The 15,157-nt window shown below is 41.1% G+C and overlaps 1 protein-coding gene across 5 annotated transcripts in view; it reads left to right on the forward strand.

Annotated features, from left to right (window-relative positions):
- LOC134351900 (katanin-interacting protein) overlaps positions 1-8,316 on the forward strand; it is a 147,451-nt gene extending 139,135 nt beyond the window's left edge. For all 5 annotated transcript variants that reach the window (XR_010019289.1, XM_063058784.1, XM_063058786.1 and 2 more), the window contains one exon: positions 6,998-8,316. Coding sequence is in view for 4 of the 5 variants with exons in the window: in XM_063058784.1 (XP_062914854.1) it covers positions 6,998-7,053 (56 nt within the window). In the remaining variant the exon portion in view is untranslated. The remainder of the gene's footprint in view (positions 1-6,997) is intronic.
- The last annotated feature ends 6,841 nt before the right edge of the window (positions 8,317-15,157 follow it).

Genomic DNA, 15,157 nt, shown 5'->3' on the forward strand with positions numbered 1-15,157 from the left:
GGAAGGGGTATAGTTGAGGTAGCTTTGAGAGTCAGTGAGGTTTATAATAGACATCAGTAGATAAGCTGTCTCCAGAGCTAGAGAGTGAGATTGAGAAAAGGGAGGGAAGTGTCAGAAATGGACCAGATAAATTTGAAGGCAGGGTGGAAGTTGGAGGTAAAGTGGGGAAGTGACATCAGTTTAGGCTTGGAACATAGACTGTTCTACGTAGCTGACAAAAAGGCAGGCATAGCTGGGACCTATGCGAGTACCCATAGCTACACCTTTTGTTTGAAGGAAGTGGGAGGAACCAAAGGAGAAATTATTGAGAGTGAGGACAAGTTCCACTAGATGGAGGAGAGTAGTAGTGGAGGAGAACTGGTTGGGTCTGGTGTCCAGAAAGAAATGGAGAGCTTTGAAGCTTTTTAGGTGGGTGGTGGAGGTGTATAGGGACTGGACATTGATAGTGAAAATAAGATGAGGGGGGGCCAGGGAACTCAAAATCATTGAAAATATCCAGAGCATGTGAAGTGTCACGGATATAGGTAGGAATGACTGAACCAGAGGGGATAAAACAGAGCCGAGGTATGCAGATATCAGTTCAGTGGGATAGGAACAGGCTGAAACAATGGGTCTACCTGGGCTGGCAGGTTTGTGGATCTTGGGTAGGAGGTAGAAAAGGGAGGTGTGGAGTGCAGGAACTATTAGGTTGGTGGCAATGGGTGGGAAATCTCCAGAAATAATAAGATCTGTTATGATGTGAGAGACAATGGCCTGGTGCTCCTTAGTAGGATCCTTTTTGAGGGGTAAGTAAGAGGAAGTGTCTGACAGTTGTCGCTGGGCTTCAGCAAGGTAGAAGTCAGTACACCAGACTACTACAACACCCCTTTTATCTGCAGGTTTGATGGGGGGGCGGGGTAGGATTGGTGCGGAGGGAGGGGAGAGCCGAGCTTTCAGAAGGAGTGAGGTTGGAATTGGAGAGAGGAGTGGTGAAGTCGAGACAGTTGATGTCCCGTCGGCAGTTGGCAATAAAAAGGTTCCAGAGCAGGCAAAAGACTAGAGCGGGATGTCCAGGAAGAGGAGGAAGGTTGAAGACGGGAGAAGGATCATTGGTGCGGGGTGGAGAGTCCTTGCCAAAGAAACAGGCTCGGAGATGGAGGTGGCGGAAGAAGAGCTCAGCAGCTTGGTGGGCGTAGAACTCACTGGGGTGTGGGCACAGTGGAACAAAGGTGAGGTACTTACTGAGGATGGAAAGTTCTGCCTCAGAGAGGGGAAGGTCAGAGGGGGCGGTGAAAACCCAGTACAGATAAGAACTGGGATCAGAGGGGGGATCCACAAAACTGGTCATCCTTATTATTAATATTAAGGGACTACTGGAAATATCAGGTGAAAATGCAGCTAATAGATTTTCATTTTGACAAATAAATAGGCAAAAAAAAAGTTAAGGGAAATATCAGAGATCTGATGACCATAATATTTAGTCATAAAATTAGAGGAAAAAAGCCAACTATTATACTATTTTTAATAAACTAAATAAATATGAGTGAAATGAATATCAGAAAAACACAAAGGAAAAAGTTGTTGAAACAATAGTGTAATAGGTTTAAAAAATGAAAGGAATATATTCCAGAAACAGATAGGAAACTGGTATATCTGGCTAATGTAGTTGATGTTACCAATACTAAAATTGGAATTATGAGCAACACATCCAAAATGATGGAGGAACTCAGCAGGCCAAGCAGCATTAAGAAAAGAGTACAGTTGACTGGACTGGAGAGAAAAGGCTGAGGGGTAGATTAAAAGATGGGGGGAGGGGAGAGAGAAACACAAGGTGATAGGTGAGTCCTGAAGGGGGAGGGGATGAAGTAAAGAACTGGGAAAAACATTGGTAAAAGAGACAGAAGGCCATGGACGAAAGAAAGGGGGGAGGAGCACCAGAGGGAGGCAATGGGCAGGCAAGGAGATAGGGTGAGAGAGGGAAAGGAGGATGGGAAATGGTGAAGGAGAGTGGGTTGGAAGGCATTAGTGGATGTTCGAGAAATCGATGTTCATGCCATCAGGTTGGAAGCCACCCAAACGGTATATAAGGTGGTGTTCCTCCAACCTGAGTGTGGCCTCATAACGACAGTGGAGGAGGTCGCGGATAGACATATCAGAATGGGAATGGGAAGTGGAGATAAAATGCGTGGTCACTGGAGATCCCACTTTTCAGGCATACGGAGCATAGATGCTTAGCGAAGCAGTCTCCCAATCTATGTCGGGTACCACCAATATACAGGAGGCCACACCGGGAGCACCGAGCACAGTATATGACCTCAACAGACTCACAGGTGAGGTGTTGCCTCAAATGGCAGGACTGTTTAGGGCCTTGAATGGTAATGAGGGAGGAGATGTAGGGGCAGGTGTAGCACTTGTTCCGTTTGGAAGGATAAGTACCAAGAGTGAGATCAGTGGGGAGGGACGAATGGGCAAGGAAGTTGCACTGGGGGTGATCGCTGTGGAAAGCAAAAAGTAGGGGTGGAGAGAAAGATGTGCTTGATGATGTGATCCTGTTGGAGTTTCAGAGAATTATGTGCTGGACACGGAGGATGGTGGGGTGGTAGGTAAAGACAAGAGGAACGCTATCCCTGGTAGAGTGGTGGTAGCATAGGGTAAGAGCAGATGTGCATGAAATGGAAGAGATGTGGTTGAGGACAGCATTGACAGTGGAGGAAGGGAAGCCCCTTTCTTTGAAGAAGGAGGACATGTCCTTTGTTCTGGAATGAAAAGCCTTGTCATGAGAGCAGATGCGGCGGAGGTGGAGGAATTGAGAGAAGGGGATGGCGTTTTTACAAGTAACAGGGTGGGAAGAGGTATAGTCAAGGTCGCAGTGAGAGTCCATGGCTTTAGAATAGACATCAGTGGATACGCTGTCTCCAGAGATGTAAGATCGAGATAGAGGAGAGCTTACTAAATTTGGAATTGTTCGGGAGAGACAAAACATGGACATCTGTATAGATAGGCTAAGAAATAATAAGAAAATGATGACTGGAATTATGAAGCAGTAAAGTGTAAAATTCCACACATTGTAAGGACTAGAGGGTTTTTGTATGTAATTTATGACTGTAACTGAAGGTAGTGAAGCTGTCTGTGTAATTCAGCATTTTTCCATAGTGTTCATAAAATGAGTTGAGAAACTTAAACGAGAGTGATAGCTTGTTATTTAAAGGTAAATGTTAACAACATTTTAAAATCCCGTGGCAATATTGAGGATGTTGTTGAAGCATAAAATGGATAAAATCTTGTTTGTAATTGGCAAACAAAATGGGCAAAGAAGTGATGTCAGCTCCATTAATAAAGGATATGAGGACAGTAGTGTGAAATATCTCCAGAGGACAATCAATACAGGCAAAGTGAGAGTACTCCCATCCTCATTGGAACCAAACACTCCCTCTGTAATTGGATCTTGGACATTAATGGAAAGACCCTAGTCAGTCTGAGTTGACAGCAACATCCCAAATTCCATCGCACTGAGCATTGGTGCCCCCCAGTGCTGTGTGCTCAGCACGTTGACTTACAACTGCAATGCCCGATCCAACTCAAACTGCATCATCAAGTTCGTTGATGACACAAAGTGGTTGGCCTCATCAGCAACAAAGATGAGTCAGCATACAGAGAGGAGGCAGAGAGGCTTGTCAAATGGTGTGAGAACAACAATCTGAGTCTCAACATGGGCAAGACAAATGATATGATTGTGGACCAGGAAGGCACAGTTTGACCACTCCCCATTGCACATCGATGGCTCTGCCGTGGAGAAAGTGAAGAGCACGAAGTTCCTAACCTGGACCCACAACAGCTCCTCACTAGTCAAGAATGCACAGCAGCATCTACTCTTCCTAAGGAGATTGAGGTGTGCAAGTCTCCCCGTCCCCATTCCAACAACTTTCTATAGGAGTACCTTTGAGAGTCTGGCTGCATCGTTGTGTGATACAGAAGCTGCAAGACTCTAAAGAGGACAGTAAAAACCACCGAAATTCTGGGGCTCCCTCCAACCCCCGACCCATCCGTTTGTAATATTTACTGGGAGCATTGTATACAAAACAGCCCAAAGCATTGTGGAGGATCCCTACCACTTTTCCCACAATCTTGTTGATCCACTACCATTAGGAAAGAGGTACAGGAGCGTCAGGACTAAGACTGCCAGACTTGTAACAGCTTCCCTTAGGCTGTGACACTAATGAATACTCGAATACTCGCCACTACAGAGATTTTGTCACTTTGACAGCGAGCTGATTATCGTTTCCTGATTACCTGTGCTGCGCACCACAGGCATTTTGAATTATACTTTATGAACTTATTTGTGGTAATATTTTATTTTATGTGGTCTGATATATGTTTTGTGGGTGAACCAAGGAAGGAGGAACATTGTTTACTTTGTATAGTCAAATGACAATAAACTTCAGCTTGCGCTATAGGTAGTAGTAGGATTATAGTAAGAGTCAAATAACCACAAGTGGGATGAGTCTAACATGTGGAGAGGTTTTGGTCAAGATCTATAGACTTTTAACAAAGCTGCTGAACATGCTATGTTGGCGCCAGAATGCATGGCAAACAATCATGGGTTGCCCTCAGCAGATCCTTAAGTTGCGATGATTGTTAATACAAACAACACATTTCATTGTCTGTTTCAATGTACATGTAATAAATAAATTAATCTGAATCTGAAGATATGACAGTTGTGTAAAACTTTAATCACCTTGATATAATTCATAACATAAATCTGACTTAAAAAGAACTAAATTTCAGCAGCAGATTAGAATGTGCATTTGTATTTATAACAGCTGAGTAGAAAGATGAATTTCTGGATACTGGACCTTAAATGTGTTTGATAGGATATCACACAAATGTTTGATGCATAAAATGAGGCACATGATAAGAGGATAAAAACTGGGTGCTTGAAGTGCAGCAGCCTGATATTAAAGGAGTTCTACAAAAATCAGCACTAAGTGTCAACTATCTTCAATCAATACTGTTTGCTTGGCTTGAAAGTCTGCTACATATCCAGATCTGGGAAAGGTACAAAACCAACTGGTGGATGCCAGAAATCTGTTAAGAGAGATAGATTAAGCAGCTGGACTAGGAGGTAGCAGATTCTACAGCAAAATTTAAAGTTATTCACTTTGCCGTAAAATGGGAAAATATGACATTTTAAATGATTTCAGGCCATTTAAATGATGAGGTATCTGGGTGTGAGGCATAAAGTTAAAGTGCATTTAGAAAGCAGTTGCTTTTATAGGATGATCCTCTCTCAATTTTTGATCTGCAGCATAAATATACTTGGTCTGGGATAATTGTGGCACAGACTAACTACTGCTGATTCCTGGAATCAGTAGATTGTAATTTGAGGAAAGATGAACTAAAATTAACCTATATTCATTGCCAGTTAGTAATCTCATGAAACTTTAAAGATTGAGAGGGATTGACATTGTGAGTGACTGTTCTTTCAATTTGTAGAATCTAGAACTAGCAGGAATTTAGGATTGAAATTTGTAAATCTCAGGGGGACTTTCCTGGCCCCATAGAATTAAAGGGTTAAGGATATTTGAGACTTGGATCTCTGTGATATCATTCAAAACTCCTTGCCTGTATCTTAACTCAGGCCAGGCTCTTCACCTACCATCTCACGGCTTGTTGACCATCATTGGTGCCAATTAAGCTTCAGCTTAATTAGTGTTCTCATTCTTTTATCAAATCTCTCCATGGCTTTTCCTCTTCCCATCTCTGTTATCCAACCCCAGATTTCAGAATTATTCTGTTTCTGATTTCTTAAAGATCTTTTTGTGTAATTGTTTGACTGTTGACAGTCTTGCTTTCAAACTGCCAAGGCCCTAAGTTCAAGTCTGAAATAGATAGATATTGGAACACTGTAAATCTAGTGATTTGAAGAGCAACCAGGAGAGTAGATGAGCTCTGAAGTAGTCAATGATATTCTAATAATAGTATAGATTCTCAGGGCCACTTAACCTACTCTGACTACAAGTTCTTGTAAACTGCCAGAACGTATTCTGCGGTTTCCAAAAAAAGCTATTCCCTACTTCCATAGTTACTGGGCTCTGTCATTTTCCATGTGGCCATGCCTTGATTCATAGGTGAAGCTGTGAACTTTTCGGTGTATTGTGATATATTATCCAGGATCAAGTAAATTTGTTCACTGGAAATTTTGTAAGTTTGCTCTTCAGCCAATTCTGCAGTTCTAGGCATCCAGATTTCTTGGGTAGAATAAAACATAGAAAAGTAATGAAAGAGTTATTCAGCCTGGCTCAGAAATAATAAAGTGGAAGACCATGTTAACTTTAGTAACGAGTGAGATTTAGTTATTCATAAATACTTGAGTACAATCATATTAAGTTGAATGTATTGTTGGTTAGGGAGAACTACAAAGCATTCTAGATTTAGCCAAGGTTAATTCCCATGTGATGAGACAAGACTGGCTGTGATAAATCAGGAAAATCAGTAAGTGAAATAATTGATTTTACCTTGAAACAAAAGCAACTTATCCTGAGAGGATTAATACCCTACATGGTAAATTTTCCAGAAATAGAGCTGAAAGAAAGGAGATTGCAAAATGTGTACGGTACATCAAAACTAACACATACAAAAATGGATGCTCAGGTGCAAAAATGAATTTTCAAAGACAGTTAGCATTTATTAGTTAAAGTAAGGAAATAGACATTAAGTTATTATTTTACATCAGCATTTAATGGAAAAGGAAGTAGAATGTAAGAAAGTCATTTTAAGACATTGGTCCCTAATTTCTTTACAGTTATGCTATATTTTATTTGGATTCTTTATTATTTCTGTTTTTGCACTATTTTAAATTAACTATTTAATATACATGTACTTACTGTAATTCATTTATTTTTTAAAATATTTATCATTGTACTGCTACTGTTAACATGTTTCACGACATATGCCGTCATATTAAACCTGATTCTGATTCATAAACTATACTTACATGCAAGTTTAATCTTTCTTTTAGCTTTGCGACCGAATACATGCATTACAGACAAGGGATCTACGAGAAGAAGATTTTGATAAAAATCTCAGTGAGGTGAATTGTCTTGAAGTATCTAGTTATTTCCTTGATTAGAATTTGTATAACACTCGCTGTTAATAACTGAAACACAGCAAGAATGACAAGAAATCTTCAAAGTTGGACCATACTGAGCACACTTAATGACTGATTACCTAATATTGAGTTAAAGATTAACATGCATGAATTGTTCCTCACTATTTAAATATTGCTTTTTGGTTTCTTTGGAGAAGTGAGAATGCTATCATCCCGTATTGAGATATATTTCTTGTGAGTCAAATGTAGCATGGCCAAATGTAGCATTGAGAAAACTATTTACTCAGTGCCATAATGTGCCTTCATCTTGAGCAGCGTTTACAATACCAATCTCACCAATATTGTGTGCCAATTAAGCTGTACCATTAATCAACTGAATTGATGCTATAACAAAGTGAGTATTGCCTCAAAACTTTTAAAATTTGGTACTATGATGCCATCGATATGCCCATCAAAATTGAATATTTGTCCACCTCTGTTAAGTAGATAGATGTAAATAGTATATTTCTGAACCTGACATGTATGTGTAAAGAATTGTTCAAACACTTGTATTGTAACCAAATTCAGCTGAGGAGTTCTCATTCTGAAATATGTAGTTTACAAACACCTTGGATATATATTAAATGCATTTTATTCTAAGATCTAGCACTTGTTAAGGTACAGGAATGTTTTTTATTAAATATGTTCCTGCCTTTAGAATATCTGTTATTATCATTCGAGTAGTATTATTTATCTTGCATCGATACTAAATGGCCTTGAAGCATCTACTTAAGCAGTGTACATTCCTATTTTATGAACTTAAGTTTATAGTAGTTTAATAATAGGTTATTAAGAGTGGGAAGTATAAAATGTTATATGTATTTATTAAGAATTCTGTCCAAATGGCTTCATCTCATATTGAGAACTCTTATTTGTTAACATCTCACTACAAAAGATGAGTATTGTAAAGTATGATTATTTTAAAAAGCTAGATACAATACATACGATAGATTATATTGCACATACCTGATGTTTTTGTCTTTTGAACCCTGACGGTGTTTGTAACAATTTAAAATACGCACTATATTGATTTTCTAGTCAGACCTACATCAAACTTTATCCCCTTTCATTTACTAATTGTACATAAATTTTCATCGTGTAAAGAAACTGTATACTAAAGAAAATTCTAATTTTAAAATTTAATGAAAAGTTTATAATATAGTTTTGCAGTTTTAAATAAAACGTTCTAAGTTCAACAATATGTTGTAATTATTTTTCATATATGTATATTCTATTCTAATTTTGAATACATTATTTGATGAGGAGTACTTTTACAGGATGTTTTTATCATGTGTCCACTTATTTTAAATTTAATTTTATGCATGCACTTTAACTTTTCTGACATAAATAATAATCAGCTTTCCCAACTATCTCTTTCTGCAAATTTCAGAATAAACCAGTTTGTTTTTGAAAATAAACCTATTTAAAAGTGATTCATAGTGCAAATACCTTCAACCCAGAATTAGCCTGATGCTTAACTTTGAGACCTTTATTAGTCTATGGATGATCAGAACATGTCAGCCAAAACTGTTATATTTTTAACCTTAGACTTTTATCTTAAATATTAGATTTTGGGATTTTTGGAACAAAAAATGTGAACATAAACTTAAGTGATTTTATTTAAAGGCAGTCATTTACATCATTGAAAAAACAAAATCCATAGCAGCTATTGGGCTAGCAATTCTTAGACACCAGTCTGTCTCTGCAAATGTTGACTTTCTAAATCATTTGATGGCATCATGACACAACTATTTTGTACATCTAAACATAAGGTGCTGTTGTTCAAAATTCCAGATCGCCTAGATTTTACTGAGGTGGGCCTCTTGTCAGTGTTCTGCACTCTTCCAAATGAACTTTACCAGGATATGGAAACTAACTTGGCGATCCATTGCACCCTGCAGCCATACAGCATGGGACTTCACTAATGTTGAGCCCAAAAATGAAAATAAAGCATTGCAGTTGGTGTTCAGCATCAATCATTACCAAGCTGAACGTGGTGAAATCAGTAATCAATACCGCCCGAGACTTACCGAACAACATTGTAGGGAAATGCAGGTTGCAACAAATTGCCACACTGTAGCATCACCATGTTTAGCATACCTCATTTCCTCAGGAAAAATTTATGATGACTCTCACCAATTTTTATCTGCACACCATAGAAAGCATTATAGCTTGGTATAACATAGAACATAGAATAGTACAGCACAGTTCAGGCCCTTTGGCCCACAATGTTGTGCTGACCCTCAAACCCTGCCTCCCAGATAAGCCCCCACCTTAGATTCCTCCATATACCTGTCTAGTAGTCTCTTAAACTTCACTAGTGTATCTGCCTCCACCACTGACTCAGGCAATGCATTCCACGCACCAACCACTCTCTGAGTAAAAAACCTTCCTGTAATATCCCCCTGGAACTTCCCACCCCTTACCTTAAGGCCATGTCCTCTTGTATTGAGCAGTGGTGCCCTGGGGAAGAGGCGCTGGCTATCCACTCTATCTATTCCTCTTATTATCTTGTACACCTCTATCATGTCTCCTCTCATCCTCCTTCTCTTCAAAGAGTAAAGCCCTAGCTCCCTTAATCTCTGATCATAATGCATACTGTCTAAACCAGGCAGCATCCTGGTAAATCTCCTCTGTACCCTTTCCAATGCTTCCACGTCCTTCCTATAGTGAGGTGACCAGAACTGGACACAGTACTCCAAGTAACAGAAATTCTGCAGATGCTGGAAATTCAAGCAACACACGTAAAAGTTGCTGGTGAACGCAGCAGGCCAGGCAGCATCTCTAGGAAGAGGTGCAGTCGACGTTTCAGGCCGAGACCCTTCGTCAGGACTAACTGAAGGAAGAATAAGTAAGGGATTTGAAAGTTGGAGGGGGAGGGGGAGATCCAAAATGATATGGGAAGACAGGAGGGGGAGGGATGGAGCCAAGAGCTGGACAGGTGATAGGCAAAAGGGATACGAGAGGATCATGGGACAGGAGGTCTGGGAAGAAAGACAAGGAGTGGGGGACCCAGAGGATGGGCAAGGGGTATATTCAGAGGGACAGAGGGAGAAAAAGGAGAGTGAGAGAAAGAATGTGTGTATAAAAATAAGAAACAGATGGGGTACGAGGGGGAGATGGGGCATTAGCAGAAGTTAGAGAAGTCGATGTTCATGCCATCAGGTTGGAGCCTACCCAGATGGCCACACATTTTAATTCCACATCCCATTCCCATTCTGACATGTCTATCCACGGCCTCCTCTACTGTAAAGATGAAGCCACACTCAGGTTGGAGGAACAACACCTTATATTCCGTCTGGGTAGCCTCCAACCTGATGGCATGAACATCGACTTCTCTAACTTCCGCTGATGCCCCACCTCCCCCTCATACCCCATCTGTTACTTATTTTTATACACACATTCTTTCTCTCACTCTCCTTTTTCTCCCTCTGTCTCTCTGAATATACCCCTTGCCCATCCTCTGGGTCCTCCCCCCCCCCGTCTTTCTTCCCGGACCTCCTGTCCCATGATCCTCTCGTATCACTTTTGCCTATCACCTGTCCAGCTCTTGGCTCCATCCCTCCCCCTCCTGTCTTCTCCTATCATTTTGGATCTCCCCCTCCCCCTCCAAGTTTCAAATCCCTTACTCACTCTTCCTTCAGTTAGTCCTGACGAAGGGTCTCGGCCTGAAACGTCGACTGCACCTCTTCCTAGAGATGCCGCCTGGCCTGCTGCATTTGCCAGCAACTTTTATGTGTGTTACAGTACTCCAAGTGTGGCCTAACCAGAGCTTTATAGAGCTGCATCATTACATCGCGACTCTTAAACTCTATCCCTCGACTTATGAAAGCTAACACCCCATAAGCTTTCTTAACTACCCTATCCACCTGTGAGGCAACTTTCAGGGATCTGTGGACATGTGCCCCGAGATCCCTCTGCTCCTCCACACTACCAAGTATCCTGCCATTTACTTTGTACTCTGCCTTGGAGTTTGTCCTTCCAAAGTGTACCACCTCACACTTCTCCGGGTTGAACTCCATCTGCCACTTCTCAGCCCACTTCTGCATCCTATCAATGTCTCTCTGCAATCTTTGACAATCCTCTACACTATCTACAACACCACCAACCTTTGTGTTATCTGCAAACTTGCCAACTCACCCTTCTACCTCCACATCCAGGTCGTTAATAAAAATCACGAAAAGTAGAGGTCCCAGAACAGATCCTGGTGGGACACCACTAGTCACAATCCTCCAATCTGAATGTACTCCCTCCACCACCACCCTCTGCCTTCTGCAGGCAAGCCAATTCTGAATCCACCTGGCCAAACTTCCCTGGATCCCATGCCTTCTAACTTTCTGAATAAGCCTACCGTGTGGAACCTTGTCAAATGCCTTACTAAAATCCATATAGATCACATCCACTGGTCACCTCCTCAAAGAACTCTATCAGGCTTGTTAGACACGATCTGCCCTTCACAAAGCCATGCTGACTGTCCCTGATCACACCATGATTCTCTAAATGCCTATAGATCCTACCTCTAAGAATCTTTTCCAACAGCTTTCCCACCACAGACTTAAGGCTCACTGGTCTATAACTACCCGGACTATCCCTACTACCTTTTTTGAACAAGGGAACAACATTTGCCTCCCTCCGATCCTCCTGTACCATTCCCGTGGACAACGAGGACATAAAGATCCTAGCCAGAGGCTCAGCAATCTTCTGTCGCCTCGTGGAGCAGCCTGGGGAATATTCCGTCAGGTCCCGGGGACTTATCTGTCCTAATGTATTTTAACAACGCCAACACCTCCTCTCCCTAATATCAACATGCTCCAGAACATCAACCTCCCTCATATTGTCCTCACCATCATCAAGTTCCCTCTCATTGGTGAATACCGAAGAGAAGTATTCATTGAGGACCTCGCTCACTTCCACAGCCTCCAGGCACATCTTCCCACCTTTATCTCTAATCCGTCCTACCTTCACTCCTGTCATCCTTTTTTTTCTTCACATAATTGAAGAATGCCTTGGGGTTTTCCTTTACCCTACTCACCAAGGCCTTCTCATGCCCCCTTCTTGCTCTTCTCAGCCCCTTCTTCAGCTCCTTTCTTGCTTCCCTACATTCCTCAATAGACCCATCTGATCCTTGCTTCCTAAACCTCATGTATGCTGCCTTCTTCCACCTGACTAGATTTTCCTCCTCAGTTGTCACCCATGGTTCCTTCACCCTACCATTCTTTATCTTCCTCACTGGGACAAATTTATCCCTTACATCCCGCAAGAGATCTCTAAACATCGACCACATGTCCATAGTACATTTCCCTGCAAAAACATCATCCCAATTCACACCCGCAAGTTCTAGCCTTATAGCCTTATAATTTGCCTTTCCCCAATTAAAAATTTTCCTGTCCTCTTTGATTCTGTCCTTTTCCATGATAATTATAAAGGCCAAGGAGCGGTGGTCACTGTCCCCCAGATGCTCACCCACTGAGAGATCTGTGACCCGACCCTGTTCATTACCTAGTACTAGATCTAGTATGGCATTCCCCCTGGTCGGCCTGTCCACATACTGTGACAGGAATCCATCCTGGACACACTTAACAAATTCTGCCCCATCTAAACCCTTGGAACTAATCAGTTGCCAATCAATATTAGGGAAGTTAAAGTCACCCATGATAACAACCCTGTTATTTTTGCACCTTTCCAAAATCTGTCTCCCAATCTGCTCCTCTGTATCTCTGTTGCTACCAGGGGGCCTATAGAATACCCCCAGCAGAGTAACTGCTCCCTTCCTGTTCCTGACTTCGACCCATATTGACTCAAAAGAGGATTCTGCTACATTTCCCACCCTTTCTATAGCTGTAATAGTATCCCTGACCAGTAATGCCATCCTTCCTCCCCTTTTCCCATCCTCTCTATCCCTTTTAAAGCACTGAAATCCAGGAATATTGAGAATCCATTCCTGCCCTGGTGCCAGCCAAGTCTCTGTAATGGCCATCATAATTCCATTTATGTATCCAAGCTCTCAGTTCATCAACTTTGTTCCTGATGCTTCTTGCATTGAGGTACACACATTTCAGCCCTTCTACCTTACTGTCTTTACGCCGTTTATTCTGCTTCTCTTTCCTCAAAGCCTCTCTATATATTAGATCAATAATAACAATAATAAACCATGTTACCAAATGTTAAGCTAGGAAGATAGGAAATAACCATTTTCAGGAAAGAGGAATTGTTTGAATGGAAGTCAGCAATAACAGCTAGTAACTCCTTAACTTTCCCTCTCAAACCTCCAGCAGGCTAAAACAGAAATCATTAGCCGAATTACATTACAAAAAATCCAAGGTTGCTCATGATTACATCTCCTTTTGTACCTGGTCAGAGTGGAAAATCAGGTAAGAGAATTTATCCATAACAGTACTTTGAGACATCGCCATTCTGCTACTGCACTCTGAGCAGTGCAGCAGCAGTAAGTAATGAGACATAACACTAGTACTGTACTTGTCGATGTTTAGGATCTGTATTAATCTCTGTAGCTGAAATTGTTCCAAATTTGCTTGTGCTTAGATAGATAACCCAGCAAGATTACAGCCATTATCTTTTCAAATATTATATTGAGCAGATAATGGACAAGACATTGGTCAAGCAGTGCCTTTTTTCTGGTTGACTCATGTCCCAGAATGGCTGAAGCAATATTGTTTTTTTTAAGCATTAAGCATTCAGTCTATTCCTGTGTCAATTAGCCATTGCCTCAGTTTGTATTGAATTTATATAAAACCTTCCACATCCTCCCAACAGAAACAAAAAAAAATATTGACTGGGAAACCTTCCTCCACTCAGATCTTTATATATCCTTCAGAAAATAGGCAGGACATTGGTTTGATGTCTGAACCAAAGATCACACTATAAGATGATGGCACCTGTAAGGCACCCGAGAAACTATAATCAACATTTTGAGATTGAAGTATGGTAGCACATTGCAGGGAGAATGTACTTTGAAGCACTGGCAGCTCAAAAATTCTTCCTCTTTGAGGTTTAAGTCTCATTCTGTTGAATGAACATCCAAGTGGATATGGTTCCTCCCATGAGCTCCCCCACACTTCAGTCTTCCAGCAGCCGCCCAGTTCTGTCTGTCATTTATGAAATCTTCGACGGGAAGTGCCCATTAACGTATGCATGTCCAGAAGAAATTAGTTATCAACTCATCTGAAACCACTGCAAGTCCCTTAACATAGTCCGTAACTCTAGACTGGAAAACCTACTCAGTGCAGAGGGTCTGATATCATATGTTTGTTTGGTTTATCTGGGTTTCAAGCCATGTCAATAGAACAGAAGGGCTTGTCATCCAGTACGCAGTAACAGGGTATCATGGAGACTATGGGATGCCAAAATAATTCAAGTATCCAAAGGGCCAGTCAAAATAAAGGAAACTCACATGTTCTTGTTAAAACTTGTTGAAATCAATCTAACATTTCACACCCATCATTCAGAGGAAAATAAAAAAAGCACATGTAGATCTTATTTTCAAACAGTTGGCGTGTTTACTGTTTCCTCCTGAGCTGGCTTCATTAACTTTGCCTGCTGAAGATGTATTGGGCAGCTTTTATTTTGCATTTATACGATGATTCATATTCAGCTCTGGAAAAAGAACTGGCCTTAATTCACATCTCCCACAAGAGGTGGCATTTCTAACAGTATAATGCTCAGAAAAGCAAAGGATATCAGCATGGTTTATATTTTAAGAATTTGTTCTAGATCTTGTATTTGTGACCTTTGCACTCAGAGTTGGTAAAACCTGAAGAGTGCAGCTAAACTATCATTTCTGATGATATAACTGATGACTCTTACAAATGACACACATCAAAGTTGCTGGTGAACGCAGCAGGCCAGGCAGCATCTCTAGGAAGAGGTACAGTCGACGTTTCGGGCCAGGACCAAATTTGATGTGTGTTGCTTGAATTTCCAGCATCTGCAGAATTCCTCGTGTTTGCGTTTTTAAATTCACTACTGCGAAGCCTCTTCTGGTGATGCCTACACTGAAGAAGTTTAAATCTT

The sequence above is a fragment of the Mobula hypostoma genome, chromosome 9 (genome assembly GCF_963921235.1).
Source record: "Mobula hypostoma chromosome 9, sMobHyp1.1, whole genome shotgun sequence".
In the NCBI taxonomy this organism is placed as follows: domain Eukaryota; kingdom Metazoa; phylum Chordata; class Chondrichthyes; order Myliobatiformes; family Myliobatidae; genus Mobula; species Mobula hypostoma.